Genomic DNA, 17,077 nt, shown 5'->3' with positions numbered 1-17,077 from the left:
ATTATTTATTAAAACAGTTAATGAAATACTTTTGTTAAATTCCTCAAATTAAAGCTGAAAGTCTGCTCATCATTAACAAATATCATTAACAAATATCTGAGTATTGCACTTGCAGCAAAAACACAAAAGCTGTCTTTCCCCAACAAACTGCATTCTTTAAAAGCAGTAGCAACAATTTCCCTTCAGGGACAAGTAAAGTATCTCTCTACAAACTCATTTCAAACATGGTCAGGGTTTTAAAAATGTTTCTCTATGTAATAGTAACTCCAGAGCCAAAAATACAGGATGCAATCTGATCTACATGTTTGGTTTCAAACTATAAGGACTTCTGGCTTCATCTCAGCAAATTAGCATCAAATGATTATCCCAGACACCACGCTGGGTCTGTGCACAGGCAGCCAATTTGTTCACATCTTTTGTTTGCAAAAGCCAACCTTCAGGACAAAACTGGCCTAAAGGAGTGAAGAAATCAGGTTGTTTCAGAAAACTGAGGGGCTACACTAAGGTCCAGCGCAAGTCAAATGACTAGAGTAATAATGCAACACTAGCCTAGTAGGGCAAGGTGAAAAAACAGCTAGATATCATAACAGGTCCCCCTAATTGAACACAGTGGTAGCATACATTTAAAAAGTGATGCGGTCAAAAGGGAATTTAAAAGAAATGTACAGCAAAAGCGTAAAATAATAGTGCCTTTGTGCAGGCAGGACAAAAAAAAAGAAAAGACAATGCAAAAAAATTTATCGACCACCTTTATTTACCGACAGAGGTCTCCAATAGCAGGGCTAGAATTCACACATTTGTAGAGAACTTCTGTTGTTCCACACAATGGACAACTGTATTTCTTTCAGAGCAATTATGCAGTGGTGCCACTGTGGAAGCTACAGGGCAAGTCAACAGTGGAGGAAAATATCAGCACAGAACAGACTGCAGAAACAAACTGAAGCTGGGCTGAGTTTACATCTGTAAAAGGATACCAGAGTGGAGTGTGTAAACAGTTGGAGAAGGTCAAATCTCAACTGTGTAAAAACACTTCCTCCCCTTATCGCTCTAAAGTAAAAAGAAAGGCATTAATTGACTCGCACATGGCCAGTGATCAAAGATGAAATGGGCAAGGAGGAAGATGCATTAGACCAAGGATTGCACTTCAAATAACAAGTAACGAGAAAATGTGAAATATCTTTGAGCTAATAAATTCACCTGACCAAAGTTTCATGATCAGCGCAAATTTAAGAGTCATCACCAGCGTGCTCCTCCAAAATGACCTAATGTTACTCCTTCAAAACATCTTCAGTACAAAAAGAACCTTAAATTCAGATTTAGGCGCCATTTCATCAATGCATTCAAAGATAGGTAGCACCTTTTGACCAAAGATCAAGGTGCATCCTATTTGCACCATGTGAAATACAGTCTCTGAAAGAATCTATGAAAATAGTTACGATTTACAGGCTGAAGATCATACAAGAATAGACCTCCTGTACAAAATATAAAACAATATCCCAGTGGTAAAGAAAAAAAAATCCATAAATCTCAATGACTGAAGCTGTAACGTCATCTGAAATACCTGGTGTGTCAGAGCTTACGAGCTTGGGTTGGAGCTCCACAGTGCCTAGTTTAAAGCGAGAAAGCAATGGCACACACCACACTAAAGATACTCTTTCAAAATGCATATTTTCAAGCAGCAATTACAAAAATTTATCAATGGACAATGCATAACCTCTGAAAAAAATACTGTATGAAAACATCCCTGCTACTTTGTTTCCAAGTACAAAACCTCTACCAATAAGTTGCTCCAGAGTAGCAAGAAGTCCTTTTATTTTTTTGTTTTTTTTGTTAATTTCTGTTTTTTTTTTCCATCTTCGTTTTGTTTTTATTGGGTAAAACTCAGTCCTCACATTGAGTGTCATAGTAAATGACAGTCTTCTCCATTGGTTCACTCTGCTGAAGGATCCAGGAACATGCAAGCCTCGTAGTGGAGGTGCTCAGGAGGCTCCTGTAGGCCTGAGGATTAGCAACCATGGCTTAAGCCAGGGCTGGGAAGGCCTCTGGGTCGTCCACGTTTGGCACAGACGTAGATGACTGTTAGAAAAGGTGGACAACAAGTACAAGTTAGAAAAGATGACTGATTAATGGAAATGGTCCACTGCAATAATACAGAAATAAATTGACTGCCATCAGTCGTAAAATGATTTAACAGCAGAGGGCAATCTGTTCTTTAAATGAAGGGCTGTACAACTTCTATAAAAAAGGACGTTCTATATGACAAAAAGAGCAAATATCAGAATCACTGGTAATTTAAACATTTCGTGTTGTGCATCCCAACTTCCTGCGCATAAACCTGGTTGTTGCTGATATAACAGCAACTAAGCTGTGCTTAATGCCCCATACCTTGTCAGACCTTCCACCACGCATTGGCCTGGTGGCTTCGCCGCGGCCACGACCACCTCCACCTCCACCTCCACGGCCACCACGTGGTCCACCACGTCCACGGCCCGGACGGCCCAGGTCTCCAAAGTTGATCTCCAGCTGTGACGTAATGTCATTGGCTGGCTTCCTGCAATGGTGCTCATCATCTCCCTAAATTACAAAAACAAGGGTTAAAAATTAAGTTTTATTGTTTTGGTATATCTGCAACATAAATGTTCTGCTAGCATGCATGTCTGGATTTCATATACTCAGAGTACATGCAACTGTAGAAATTTTACCTTCGGCTCATCAACCTCAGGTTCAATCAGATCACCCTTCTTATCCTGCAGTGGACAGGTACAAAGACACAAGCCAACATTAACACACTGATCAAAATAATGTGCTTCCACCAACAAATTCAAATCTCTTAATAAGATAATACAGTTAATATAAAAACATCCTGTCGATTCCCGTTAAAAATTTATGACTCACACCTATAATGTGAAACCCAGTTTTAGTGACATGTTCTGCACATTGACTGAAAATCCTATGATGGAGTACTGCCTTAGAAAGTGAATACTGGCTAATACAATTTTGCACAACACTCCGATTCACTTTTTCTTTTAAAGGCATATTGCAAAAATAAAACTTGCATCATTGTCTGATAAGTACAACTACTTCCTGTTCTATGTTGAAGTTCTGACTTTGAAGTGCAGCCATGAAAACCTTTTGCACCGGTGCAACACTATTAAAGTCAGTTTCATCTCACGGAGAAAGAATATTTAACATAACCTCCAACACATGGGAGTTTCCATAATCTTCCCTAATTCCTGGCTAAGCTGTTGTCTCACCTATTTTGGAAGTGTCAATATACTACATTGGAAGAATAATTCTTGAATACTGGATACCTGTTAAAATGTAGCAACAAATAATTTCTCCAACCGAGAGCAGACCTTTTGTTTTTACTCACTTCTGCCTTGGACTTGTGGAGCACAAATCCTTTGTTCCAATCAGCTCCCTCGTTGGGCTTGCGGATGTTGAATTCTACCTTGGCGCGGTCCTTGTCCTGCATGGCCTTCCATTCATCCAGAGTCATCTCCTTGGGGCCTTCTTCCTTCACTTCTTCAACCTCATTCTCCCTTCAACATGAACACACCCAGATAAGCGTTAGAATTAATAACACTGTCTTTCAGTGTAACTGATTTAGTATGGATGTGCATGTGTGGCTACAAAATGCACATCAAAAGTTGTGAATCTTTTCACAGTGAAAGTGAAGTCTCATTGAGGAACACAGCAAGGTGAAAAAAATTACTTGTTCTCAGAGTCGGCAGCTGGATGCTCCTCTCCTTCAGGGTTTTCTTCAGTGACGTTTGATTGGTCAAGCTCACTGCAAGGAGGGGCAGGGAAGCCATGAAAATGAGGATTGCTCTGCATGCATCAATTTTAGTAAGCTTTACCCAGAACAGCACATGTGTCACCTAAGAATGGCATACTAATAGATCATTTAATGTATCTCTTGCAGACGAGAGAGTTATCGCTATCAAAGCGTAAAGGTGTTATTTAACTATCACAGAAGTTTCTTCTGTTCCTAAAGTAAGAACTTACTTCAGTTCATCCTTAACGGTGCCCCAGTTGTGAGATCCACTTCCACCACGCTTCTCTTCTCCTTTCAAACTACTGAAACAACATCTGGATTAGCCAGGATCATAACATGATCACTGCATCACAACACACACAAAGGTCTTAAAACCAGATGCATTAAGGGTATTTCAATGAAGCGATATATAAGAACAGTGAGCGGAAAAAAAATATATATTACTTACGATTTGTCACTGCCGCTGTGCCGATCAAATTCACGTTTTCCTCGGGAATCAAAGCCATCGCTGCGACCCATGCCGCGACCCCTGCCTCCGCGGCCTCCCCTACCGCCACCACGTCCCCTCATTGGCCTGTCGCTGACGGGCCTAAAGAAATTAATGCAGAACAACTGTTACAATCACAGTCTGGCCAAGGTCCTTAGCCAATGGGGAAAACATTTTTATTGTCCAGTTGGGGGCAGTAAAAACAAGTTTTCACCATTACAACATAACACTCTTATCTCCGGTTTTGGTTTCTACAAACTCCTGAGGGAGTCCTGAACAGCTAACTGTGTCTACTGCTTGGTGCTAAGCTTTCTGTTTGCTTGGTTTTTTTGTTGTTTTTCCTTTTCCTGCTGCCTGCTGTAAACAAAAACTGAGAATATGAAAGTGAATCAATCAGCTGAGCAATGACCTAAAGCTCCCTGTAAGACTCCATACAACTGAGTGGGACTGCACATACAACTGATTTTTTTTAAAAGGTTCATAAAAATCCTGATAGTAGCTACTTAAAAGTTGATTTGCAGATGACTTTATTTTTTTCAGTTTCCTACACAGATTTTTGTGACAATAAAATATATGTGCCTGCCGCAGTTTGGGCAAGACTACAGTCTCTTATCATGGTAAAAAACGCCTAAACAGTTGTAGTCCCACCCAATAATGACAACTATTTTGTGAAAGCAGAAGACACCCTGTTGGAAATTAGTCTGCTCAGAAAATAAACTCACTTCTCCACTGAAAATTCACCACCCTCAGGCTTCTCGCCAGAGTCGCCAGCAGGCCTCTCGAAGCGGCGAGGTGGCCGCCTGTCCGCTGGCCGTCTGTCTGTTGCGGGGCGTCCTTCTCCCTGGCCGCCCTGGGGTCTGGACCCCTCACCCTCCGGCTTCCGGCCCATCCTCCTCATTCCAGCACCTAGGATTGACCACAACAGGAGGATCAGATGACCATTAGCAGTGAAAGTGACAGATTGGGACCAAATGTCGAGTGTGATAAAAGACAAAGAAGATGTGTTTGTTGTGTTTAAGTGGAGCAAATAATTCCAATTAACATGCAAAGGAAGTTGACCTACTTTTGTTTTCTAACCTGGAAAGCCATCTGATAACTTAATCACTCGTTACTCCTTCCTTTCACAGGCCAGCCATGTGAATTAACACCTACACAGTGTTTAACCCTGTATGGCCCATCTAACTGCCACTGACCCAGTGTGACACAACACCACCCACCCATTGCTTAACTCACCAGCTACCAAAATAGACATCCACCACTACACAGGAGCAGCTGGTTGCACCATAGTCAGCGCACCTGTCTCATCTTCTCTCTTGCAAACAGATATGAGCCTACTTGGCAGCCTGAAGTGAAGATAATGGCAAACTAACCTCCTGGAACTAGGTCAAATCCTGACGCTGGAAAATTTAAGACAAACAAGTTGTAAAACAAAAATATATTGAATGACTTGTTAACTATACATGATGTTATATATGACAATTAAATATCTGGGGGGAAATGGAAACCGGAGATACAAGCGCTGTGAATGTACGTCGACCGCGTGCATCGCGGCTGCATTATGTGCCAATGGGAAGTGGCGGGTTAAGAGCCTGTGCTTTAACACGCCCCACACTACAACCACGAGGTTCATCCGCGCGAGAGCAGTGCAGGCTCCGAGGTCCAATCCACCTGCCGATCCGCCACGAGCGTACACATGTACTCATATTACGTTACTTCAATCATTGCACGTGCTAAACTTCCTTCTCCTTAAAGCGCCTGCCATTAATATACAGAAAGATATTTTTCTTTTATTTTTAAAATAATTAACTGCTTCCTAAAAACTGCTTTCTGGGTCAGCTCAGCCACAAGTGGGGGTCTCTGGAAGCCCATCGTGGCAAGCATAAACGTATAAACCCGGAGATACACCCCCGGCCAGTCAGGCTTTCAGGTTCTACCCGCTCAACAAGGCCCACTGGAGGGGGGAGGGCAAGCCAAAACACGTCGGGCAGCAAATTTTTTAAGCCCAACGGATCCCACTGCAGAACACGTTTGTTTAAATGTCATTGTTCGGGTAAATGACAGCCAGCAGGGGCACACAACAGCCATGTGGACCGCATGTCACGGGGAGGGTGGCTTGTGAACCATTGCTAGCTAGTAATCAAGCAGCTTAGCCTGTTAGCTCAATGTTAAGCATCTGCTTTAACTGTGCGAGACATGAAACGTGAAAATTATATTTTACCATCTTTCTTGAGCGGGACGGCCTGGGTCTCCTCCTTCTTATCGGTCAAGGGGGTCTTTCTCTCTTTCTGAGACTCCTTTTTAGGCTGCTTGGCAGCCTGGGCTGCAGTCTTGGCGGCACCAGGGGCAGAAGCCTCCTTCTTCTTCTTTACTTCGGCTTGCTTCAGCAGCTCAAACGGATCCGACTCGTCGTCAAATAACTGGTCGAACCGATTGGTTATGGCACAGCCAAAACCTTCTTGCATTTGTCCGGGCATGATGGCGCCCCTTCAGCAGGATTTTCCTCCGATTCTACGAGGCTTGGTGCGAGCACTTCGCTAGGTGAAGCCACAAGATGGCTGGGAAAGGACCGTCTTCTCTTCCGGCGCGATAGACATCCGGGACCTCTGGGTTGGCGCGGGTGGGGTGTGTAGTTTCTTTGGACGATCAAATCACTAGACTGGGTTACTGATAGGCAATTGAAGAAACTCGTTTACCCACAATGCAAGAGGGGCTAGTGTTGCTATCCGGTGTAGTCTGTAAAATAAAGCATGAGTGCCCTCATTTACACTGCGTGCTCTTGTTTTGACTTTTCAGAAATGTCCCCAGTCCTCGAAACTGTCTTGAAAAGCACTGCAGACTGGTTTCCACACTAATGAGGGCCCAAATATTTGGTCAGGCTTATTATATATTGCCTCACATATCTCGAAGGGAAACAGCAGGTGCTCCTCTTAATAGAGGCACTATAGTTTTGTTGGAAAACAAAAGGAAGTGGTCAAAGATTTCACTTAAATTGTTAAAGTTTAAGTTTACGGTAGAGTTAATATACAGAGTATAGGTATGTTAGTACAGCTCAGAACAAGCATTCGCACAATATCGGGGCCTAGCCCCCATTTAAAGCTGGCAAGTAGCCTACTGCAAGTATAAACAGCACTTCACATTTGTATTTAGAGATAGCTTTATCAGCACTGCCTGATGTAGGTGAGGAAACCTGCAAACAGTGCTATACAAAAATGCATTGTGGTGGTTTAAGACTGTAACACAGGGCTACAATTAAAAATTATTTTTCTGCTTCCTGATCACTTATTTTTTTGCGTATCTGTCACACTTGCATGTTTCAGATCATCAAAAAAAAATTTTTACACAAACATAACACAAGTGAATATAAAAATCAGTTTAAAATGATGTTTTATTGTATTAGTCTAAGAAAGCTATGCAAATAAACCTGGTCCTGTGTGAAAAGGTAATTACCCCCTGGACCTAATAGCTGGTTGTGCCACCCTTTGCAGCAAGAACCAAAATCAAGCGCTTGTGATAACTGGCAATAAGTGTTTCAGAACGCTGTGGAGGACATGTGGCCCAACCCTCTTTGCAAAATTGTTTCGATTCAGTCACATCGGAGGGTTTTCAGGCATAAATGGCCTGACCTTATGTGTATGTTCTTTAAGGTCATGGCAAAACAAAATGCAATCAGATTTAAGTCCAGATTTTGACAAAACCTTCATTTTGTTCTTGTTTAGTTGAGCTATTCAAGTAGTATATTTGCTAATGGTTTTCAGATTGTTCTGCTGCATAACCCAAATGTTCTTGAGCTTCAGAACATAAACTGATGGTCAGACATTCTCCCTTAAGACTGTTTGGTAGAGAGCAGCATTTATGATTCCATCAGTTAGGACAAGTGATCCAGGTCCAGAAGCAGGAAAGTTGCTCCAGACCATCACACTACCACCACCATATTTGACTCTTGAAATCTTGGAGATCACTGAAATGTTTTTGACATTGAGAAGGAAAAGTGGGAAGGAAAAGCTCAATTTTAAAAGTAATCACTGTTCCAAGTTGTATCCATTTATGGAAAATGGGTCCCTTTGTGGTTTGTTGGAGTCTCAAAGACATAGAGATGGTTTTCCAAGACTTTCAAGACTGATAGATGTCAGTGACTTTGTTTCTCAGCTGCTCCTGAGTTTCTTTAATTTGTGGTATGTTGTGCTGTTTTTTGAAATCTTTTAGCCTACTTCGCTTTGTCAGACAGGTTCTGTTTAAGTGATTCAACAGGCCTGATAATCCCGCTTGGGTGTGGTTGGTGAAAATGAACTCAGCTTTACAAAAAAATGTGGTTAAAGAAAGTTAGTTCATGATTTAACAAGGAGACTAATTAATTTTTCACATGGGCGCAGGAATGTTTGGATAACCCTTAATAAATGAAATGATCATTTAAAAACAGCATTTTGTATTCACTGAGATTATCTTTGTCTAATAAAATGCATTTGATGATCTGCAACATTTTTGTGACATTTTCTTTTAATCAGCAGCTGTTCCACAGCACAGAATGAGTTATTTTCACCACCATGTTTCTGGTTCTGATATATTGTATTTGTTTACTTGGAAATTGAGAAACGGACACATTAATAAGGAGACAGTGAGTAGTTGAGCATCATGCATCATCAAGAAAATGAAAACATTTAGAGTTTTAGTATGATGTAAGACTAAACACATGCACCAGTCTCAGTCTTATTTAATGTGTTGCTGGGATTAAATTAAAAATAACAACCTATACCTTAAAAAATATTCTCCAGTTTCAACATTTAATATGTTGTCTTGTCTGTAATATTTTCATTAAACAAACACGTTATAAATGATCTCTAAATTCCTGCACTTTTATGTGCATTTATATTTTGCAGTGCCACGTGGTAGTTGGAAACTTGGTTGTGCTTCATGTATGATTATATATATATATATATACCCTGTAGCCAATAAGCAAATATTAAATAGGCATATGTAATACTGTGAGTGGCTGAAAAGACAACCGAACACAAAGCAAGACCACACATTAAACAGAAGCTTGATGTTTTGTTGCTGGTTCTCCTCGGTAGTCTTAAAAAAACAAAAAAACAGTAACTGTTTATATCGAAATTTTGAGAATCTTAAAAACTCCCATAATAGTCGACTTTAAATCGTCCGGGAATTTTTTTTCTTCCTATATCTGTCTCGCGTTTCTGAGTGGTCCAGCTCGAACGGTGATGCCACTTTTGCTGACTTCCCCCTCGCGACCAGACTTTCGGTAGTCCGTTCAGTAACTCCTGCATATGCGCAAAATGACGTCCGCAGTCACCAAAGCTATGATAGAGTCCTACGCGCTCATGATTATGGTCATGGGCACGTTTTTCATCTATTTCTGCGGGATGGTTTGGGCTTTTTGCAATCCGAAACTGAGCGGAGCAGAGGAGGAGTGCGAGACTGGAGACCAAACAACGGAACACGGAGATGGCTGCTGGGTTTCTGCCCCAGATCCTCCGGAGAGGTATTTCGAGAGCGCTTGTGCGCACCTGCCGGCACCTCCGTACACCGCCGAGAGGCTCACACGAAGTACCTATATCAACTTTTGGGAAGACACAGATAGTCTGCTGTCAGACTGCACTGCGTTTTGCCGTGAGGACCATGGGATTAACAACCAGATTGGAGAAAGTGGAGAAAATGCATAGTGGTGATCACATTTATTTCTGTGTATTTAGACTCCAAAACTGTGTTAGTAGCTGTGTTAGTAGGTTCTGATAATTTGTTAAGTCTCTGAATAAGAATTAGTGCAACAGGCAGTGCTTATTTGTATTGTTAGATGAAAATGTGTGCTGTCACAACATGCACCACACTCATCAGTTCCCATTTAAAATTCAGCCTTGCAGGTTGCTGTGACAGGTAGAGGTGTGTTATTTTTCTGACAGCCAGAGCACATAATCCTCCTAGGAGACCTGTGAGACGGGAATAAAATGTTTTCCATCAAGAACTGGGTGATCTGCATCAAGATGATCCTGCAGGATTTGGGGGATCACGGTGGGCTTTCCTTTTGTTCGTCCTTCAGTTTCTTCCTTACTTCTCTTTCTAGCTGCAGTAATTTCTCATACAAAGACTCCGATGTCTCCAAGTCAATGTCCATCTGTGAAGAGACACAGAAGACATATGTGGAACTACATTACAGACTGTTTTGACTCAACATTAGTTTTTAATGTAAATTTTTACCCGCCGTACCTTACGGGGCTGTGTGTAGTTGTTCCCTAGCCCAGATGTTAAGCTGTGATACTTTGCATATGGGTCCAGCGATTCAGGCTTTTGTTTAAATAACCAAAACTGAAAATAAGAACAGAATTGAGAACATGAATTTCACCTGAACTGTGTGTTGGAAGTGTGAATTTCTGTTTTACTTACCAGAACTTCAGCTCCATTATAAGGTGTCAATGTGAAAGTGTTTGTGAACATTCTTATCTGTGAGTTTGAAAGAAATACACATCTCAGATAGAGCCAAACACCCAACTATGCATTTGTAACAACTGTGTCACTCACAAGCCAGAAGATAGGCGTAAACAGTGTCCAGAGGAATGCTGGGAAGGAGGGCAGGATGTTGTAGGTCAGATTGGTCATCACAAAACCAGGACAAATCACAGATGAGTACAAACCCTAAAAAAATAATGAGCACCAGGGTCACTTTCATCAAAATATTAGGAGCTTAAAAAAAGAAATGCAATTTCTGGTGTGAGTCAGTCATGGCATGTGAGGTGCATGAGCTGACCTGTTTATTGTAGTGTGTGTTGAGTGTGAGGCTGAGCAGGTCAGAGGCATATTTGGAAGAGCTGTAAGGCTGAGTGCCTTTTTTATGTTGAATGTCTTCGAGACTAAAGGCCGAACGATGAGCATTACTAGAGGAGGTCCAGACCAGCTGGGAGGTCCGGCCTGCACGGCACAGCATTGGCTCCAGCTCCCTGACCTTTATCATTAAAAGCAGGACACAAAATCACAGAAAGATAAAATTAAAACTTGCACTGCAGTTTGTCCAAAAAAGAAGCTAAACCCAAGGTAACTGGGTGAACTGTGTGAGAACAGATGAGATTACTGCATGTACTTAAACACATCTGTATATTAAACTGGATGCTTATGCAGCAATCTGACATAACACTAAAACCAGCTGATATTATATAAGTAACCAAAATAACTTTAACAAAATAGTATGGGCAGTGGAACCTAGGGTCCAGTGGGCTGTAGGGTTGACTGGGCTTGTTCTAGTTATTGATCTTGAAGGCCTTGGACTCTGTTCTTTTAAGCATTCGAAAGCAGTTTTGGGGGTTTGACAATGTGCACAGTCCTACAGTTGAAGGCCAGTTCTGTTTTGGGTGTCATTACTGTCTCTGTTTGGTCTACAAAAACATTTCTATGGGAGGAATGTGCCAAACTAATCTCCACATAAATGCCAGTGCCGAATCAGCCTTATTCTCTTTGCCTGGCAGTGGTTTTAATGTTGTGGCTAATCTATGTAGATTTTAAAGAAACTGAATGAGCATTTTAAGAAGATTCCACCAAAACTGTTCACTCTCACTAAAAGTGAGAGTGAACAGCGCACTGAAGACTGTTTTATAATTGCTGAAAGTTTAAACAAGAACTTTGAAAAGGTTACTTTGATGGCAGCCCCAATTTAGCCGAAAATGCAAAGTGAGCAGAATATTACCTGCTGTGACCTTATGGCTAGAGCAGTACGTGCTGTTAATTTTTAATGAGCATAGTTGCTAAGTGACAGACAGATCCAGTATCACCTATATTTGTTTCATCAAGGACAACCGACCAGCAATTAGTCTTCCTTCAGAAAACTATGACAAAGCACATCTCAGTACAATATTTTATGAGCAGATCTGTCTAAAATATGAAGATTATTCAGACACCAAATTACAAAAGTGACTCACAAAAAGAAAGTGACCAAAGAGATTTGTCATAAAAACTTCCTGGAGGCCATCAGGGGTAACACCATCCTGCTGTGTCAGAATGCCCTCACCGGTGGCAAACATTGTGATGACATTTCTGCAATACAGGTTTATAGAAATTTGAGGCAAAAGAAATGCAGCATGGGACACAGTTGAAGATGATGAAATATAAAGAAACTGTGATGCACTGTAGATAAAATTGAGGATTCAGGCACATCTAGAGTTACTAGTTTACCTGGAAAAGAGGCCTTTGAAAAAGGCATTTACATCAAACCGTGGATTTGGCATGATTCCTGCATTCAGGTAAAGGTAGTCCAGCCGGTCGTACCTGCAGATAACAAACAATGGTTGTCTATAGCACATAAAGAACTATCAGCATAACTGGTGATCAGTGATGATTTATCAAGTACAGATTTGATTTCTGTGTTTCTGAGTTCATCTTCCCACCTCTTTTTGACCTCCTGTGCAGCACTAATGACGGAGGAGATGCTGCTGGTGTCCACCTGCAGCAGGGCCACCTGGGCTTTGGGGTGAGAGGTGAGGAGAGCTGAGTGAGCAGCTTCAGCCCTGCGCATGTTCCTGCAGGCCAGACAAAGCTGGAGACCCTCTGTGTCCACTGAAAGGAGACGCTCACACAGTGCCAGGCCAATGCCACTGCAGGGAAATCCATATTACTATTACTACTAGTATTTACTACTACTACTACTACTACTACTTACAACAATACTTTACTACAGTATTACTGTTTAATACTGTGGATTAAATTCACTGCAAAAATGACATTTAGTCAAACATTTTTGTAATATAACTAGTAGTAAGTTCACTGAACATATAAAGTTTCCTGATTTGAAGGTTATCATTTAAAAAACAAAAACAGTGATTACCTATTGGCTCCTGTTACCAAAATCACCTTATTCATCCTGTTAACTTCAAACTGCCAATATAGAAAACTACATTTGCTGCCAAATGTTCTTTTAAGTCAGTTGATCCGTGCAGAGTCCTAAGAATGACTTCCTGATCTGTGAAGTAACAGTTTTCGCCCCACCTCTGAGTTCTGATTGGATGCTGTAGCAGCACTCCGCCAATAAGATCCACATGGTTGTCAGCTGATCATCTTTAGGGACAGCCCACTCAGACACAGCATGAAATATTCAGCTCTGTTCATGAATAAGACAAAAGCTCTCAAACAGATTCAATTTCCAGTTTAATTTTTATTTAATGAACAACTTTTGCTTACAGAAATATATAAAATATTCTCACTTAAACATTTGAGTACAAAGATGAAATGAATCTCAACATATTAGGACTTCATCTGCCTGCACTGAGCTGATGGAGAATGCCATGAAATGCTTTCTTTGTCTTGTGAGAACATCTGCAAGCTTCACAAATGTATCTTTAAACCAAATATCAGATTTAATTTGTAGAATGTCTTTGCCCAGATAGGGATAAGTTGAAAGGGCAATGATCTGAGCTTTCTCTTGATTTACAAAGAGGGACAAAGACCTGCAAAAGCAAAGCCTGTAAACACAGTTAAACTATCTGAAAGTCAGCACAGACGTGGACAAACAAACAAATCGAAGAGGAAATAATACAGAAGAAAAAGCCAACTGCAGAAAGCTAAACCTGTAGATGACTCATCAGATATTTATTTTTCATTTGCTTGTATAAACTACAGTGAAAGCGTTCACTCATAGGCATCTTATGGTTCTTGTCAAACACACCATTTAGGATGAATACCTACATTTAATCTGCTTTCAAAAAAAGACTTATTTTCTCTGTCATTTGTTCAACATCCACAGCACTCTCAGTAACATCTTTCCAATGACACTGACTGTAAACACATACTGTTGAACCAACGCGGCCTGGATTGCTGATAAGCATCTTCCAATATCTCATCGATTATCAATCACAATGGTTTAGAGCTTAGTGTATGATCAACTCAACAGTTTGCAGCAGGATAAAAGATAACGTAGAAATCCAAAATGTAACCTAGAGAATTATTGCATTGCATCAAATACAATACTCCAAATAAAGAGCATATTAATGCACAAACAAAACCAACGGAACAAACACATATTAACATATAAATACTAATACAAAATATTGATATTTGAGATTTAGAATTATCTGTTTAAAATACAGAGTCATATACATTTAATGTTGAAACCACGTCAAGGAGATGTAAAAGATGGTATTTCCTTGTTATTCTCGTCAATCTAAATGTGTGGTGATTAGATACTTGAGATAAGATGAACTGTAACAGTGATGGTTTTTCTGGACTTTCCTCCTCTACATTCAAGCAGTCTTCCAAGAGAAAACACTAGAGAGTTCAGTTGCATTAGTTTTGTTGTCAATATGAAAATTGCTGTAACATAGGAAATTTAAACCAACATTAACAAATGCAATTAAAATATATTTTCAAAAGTGCCAAATGTCACTTGCTACATTAAGTTAGGCTTCATCGACATGAGTCAGAGCCTTAGGTCATGTTCTTAAGCATGTTTGAAGAATAGCGTAGAATAAAACAGCACTGTTTTTTTGAGGAATATTTGTATGCATATAAAACATCTTAGCCAACTTGTTTTTGCTAATAACTGACACACACTCACTCTTTTGGGTAGTACATAGTGCCCCCAACCCTGTTACTCTACAGAGACAAGCTTAAACCTGGATAATGTCTGCTGTTATTGCCATATTTTCATTTACTTCCAGAGATGAGCAGACTGGAAATCACTGTCTTTAACACTGCACTGGCTTAAGATTGTATTTCCAAGATGGCCCTGTGTATCTCCTGGAAGGACGGCCGTTCTTTTGCATTCCTCCTCCAGCAGCTCAGCATAATCTTGTAGAGCGAGTCCGGGCACAACACAGGTTGAGGCAGGTAGATCTGCACAATATGGATGAGATATTAACTCAGGGAATCAAAAGAGTTTACTGTTTTAGCACTTTAGACTGTTTAGCTGTTTCCTTTAATTGAAAAATACAATTTATTAAATAACTTACACTTTGGGTTCAGAGCAAACACATTCACTTCAATGGCTGTAATAATGGAACTAATAGAAGTTTATGGCTAACAAGAAATACACTGTGGAGGTGTTGATTGACACTGGCAAATAAAAAAATGAAGTCAAATTTATGAAATTAGAAAGAATTGTATCAAACTAGATTTTCAGCTGTGATTTTTAGACTAGTGGCTCCATTAGCTCACGAGGAGACACAAATCCATAGAAGGATTGTGTCAGGAGGCATCTGGTGTAAAAAAATATGCTAAATCGAATATATAGATCGATTTGCTGTAGCTACCTTTTGTGAATAAGAGAGAACAACATTTTGTTAGAAGGCTCATTAAAACAATATGGAAATAAATATCTGAAACCAAACTAAATATATCTCATATCAAAACTAGTACATTTACATCATCATTCCCTAATATCTCCATAAATGACCTACTGTGTGAAGGTATGGGTATGTAGTACTTGGTGTTTGTTTGGTGAAATCCAGTGAGAAATTTATTTTCCTTTAGAATAGGATAAAGCTTCTGCTAACTCCTTTTCATTCATTCATTTGTGTTTTTCCCATTTTAATTGAATTCTTTGTCGTAAAACAGTTTGTTTAATTTCTTATTTTTTTGTTTTGTTCAAAAATGCTTATAATAACTACATTTTTCTTATTTAAAAAGAAACAATGACAAAATGCTTCTGGCAGCCCTCACCTGTCGTTTCTGGTCCCTGAAAAACTCTCCCGTGTTTTCTATCACCTGCTCATCAGTGAGCTGAGAGTAGGGCTGTTCCTTGCAGAAGTTTAGTATCTCCCACAGGGTCACCCCGAAGGCCCAAACATCGCTGGCTGTGGTGAACTTCCCCTGCAAAGCAGAAGATTGCAAACATGTTTTTTTTTTCTACTTTTTAATAATCACTGTACAAATAACAGCATTTAAACTGATAATGTTTACTAATCAGTAATTGACTTGAAAGCTATCTGCTATCTGTTTTACAAGTAGACAAATAAATAGAGCATTAGACAGATAAGTAGACAGATGAGGTGTTGGTGACGTAAATCACACGATTGTTGTTTCAGCTGAAATTGGCAACACTGATGAGTAACAATCACAATAACATGTATCAACAAATACTAAATTTTTGTTTCAGTGTCAGTAGAAAAAAATAATACAGTATATCATGTCTATAAAACATTTTATACATAATGTCATAAAAATAACCGACAATCTATGGTATATGAATTATCATATAATTGTTTTCTTTTATACTAAATTAAGTATTTACTAAAGTTTAATTAGATATCAATTTACAATTTATCAGTAACGGTTGAATAAAGTGATGTTTTTGCAGGAAGTCCTCACCAGCAGGATGCTTTCCCATGACATCCAGCGTATAGGCAGCACTGCCCGGCCCTGGATGCGATAGTAGTCCCCACTGTACAGGTTTCTGCTCATGCCAAAGTCAGCTATCTTTATTGTGTACTTTTTGCCCACCAGACAGTTTCGTGTGGCCAAGTCTCGATGAACAAAGTTAAGTGAGGATAGGTACTTCATCCCCGAGGCTATCTGAGTGGCCATGTAGCAGAGATTACTGAAGCTGGGGAGGAGAGAGAATAAATATTCATATAATTTGCTTGAAAATCATGTTTACATGTGTTTGCATATATTAGCCCCCTTCCTACCTCACAGTAGGTGCATTGCTAAGCAGAGCAAGATGTCCCTCTGGTTCGTGGCGGGACAAGAACTGGTTGAGATCTCCGTTCTCCATGTACTCTGTGATCATGCAGAAAGGGTCGCTGTGGATGCACACAGCTAGGAGGCGAATGATGTTGGGGTCCTTCAAACGTGACATGATCTTTATTTCTTTAAGGAAGTCATTC

General features: G+C 40.2%; 3 protein-coding genes across 10 annotated transcripts in view; all 3 read right to left on the bottom strand.

Annotated features, from left to right (window-relative positions):
- Window positions 1–732: 732 nt before the first annotated feature.
- serbp1a (SERPINE1 mRNA binding protein 1a) lies at window positions 733–6,846 on the bottom strand. 4 transcript variants are annotated; one of them, XM_085399610.1, is made up of 9 exons: window positions 6,484–6,846; window positions 4,988–5,171; window positions 4,227–4,367; window positions 4,009–4,080; window positions 3,716–3,790; window positions 3,374–3,545; window positions 2,703–2,747; window positions 2,386–2,574; window positions 733–2,076 (listed from the first exon to the last, which is right to left on the bottom strand). In XM_085399610.1, the coding sequence occupies exons 1-9, from the start codon at window positions 6,737–6,739 to the stop codon at window positions 2,020–2,022; spliced, it is 1,191 nt and encodes a 396-aa protein (XP_085255736.1). In that variant the 5' UTR covers window positions 6,740–6,846; the 3' UTR covers window positions 733–2,019. The 4 variants fall into 4 exon arrangements, with proteins under 4 accessions (XP_085255736.1, XP_085255737.1, XP_085255738.1 ...); XM_085399611.1 differs by having other exon boundaries at window positions 3,374–3,542; XM_085399612.1 differs by having other exon boundaries at window positions 4,009–4,077.
- Window positions 6,847–6,984: 138 nt separating this feature from the next.
- On the bottom strand, window positions 6,985–13,257 carry hsd17b7 (hydroxysteroid (17-beta) dehydrogenase 7). The gene is made up of 9 exons (XM_085399614.1): window positions 13,084–13,257; window positions 12,647–12,853; window positions 12,435–12,527; window positions 12,182–12,296; window positions 11,020–11,214; window positions 10,794–10,907; window positions 10,659–10,715; window positions 10,482–10,580; window positions 6,985–10,389 (listed from the first exon to the last, which is right to left on the bottom strand). Exons 1-9 carry the CDS (start codon window positions 13,116–13,118, stop codon window positions 10,282–10,284), a joined length of 1,023 nt encoding a protein of 340 aa, XP_085255740.1. The 5' UTR covers window positions 13,119–13,257; the 3' UTR covers window positions 6,985–10,281.
- A 176-nt stretch (window positions 13,258–13,433) lies between these two features.
- The window catches only part of ddr2a (discoidin domain receptor tyrosine kinase 2a), a 32,435-nt gene continuing 28,791 nt past the window's right edge, over window positions 13,434–17,077 (bottom strand). For 3 of the 5 annotated variants that reach the window (XM_085399605.1, XM_085399607.1, XM_085399609.1), the window contains 4 exons: window positions 16,880–17,077; window positions 16,560–16,794; window positions 15,912–16,061; window positions 13,437–15,086 (listed from right to left, as the gene is read on the bottom strand). In XM_085399605.1, the coding sequence (XP_085255731.1) occupies window positions 14,955–15,086; window positions 15,912–16,061; window positions 16,560–16,794; window positions 16,880–17,077 (715 nt within the window). In that variant the 3' untranslated portion in view covers window positions 13,437–14,954. Of the gene's footprint in view, window positions 15,087–15,911; window positions 16,062–16,559; window positions 16,795–16,879 lie in introns of all 5 variants that reach the window. The other 2 variants (XM_085399608.1, XM_085399606.1) reach the window with 2 other exon arrangements.

The sequence above is a fragment of the Rhamphochromis longiceps genome, linkage group LG23, assembly GCF_057381845.1.
Source record: "Rhamphochromis longiceps isolate RC_006_pf linkage group LG23, R_longiceps_female_GT1.1, whole genome shotgun sequence".
Taxonomy (NCBI): Eukaryota; Metazoa; Chordata; class Actinopteri; order Cichliformes; family Cichlidae; genus Rhamphochromis; species Rhamphochromis longiceps.
The sequence above is the reverse complement of the archived record's forward strand: the minus strand, read 5'-3'. Positions and strand labels throughout refer to the sequence as shown.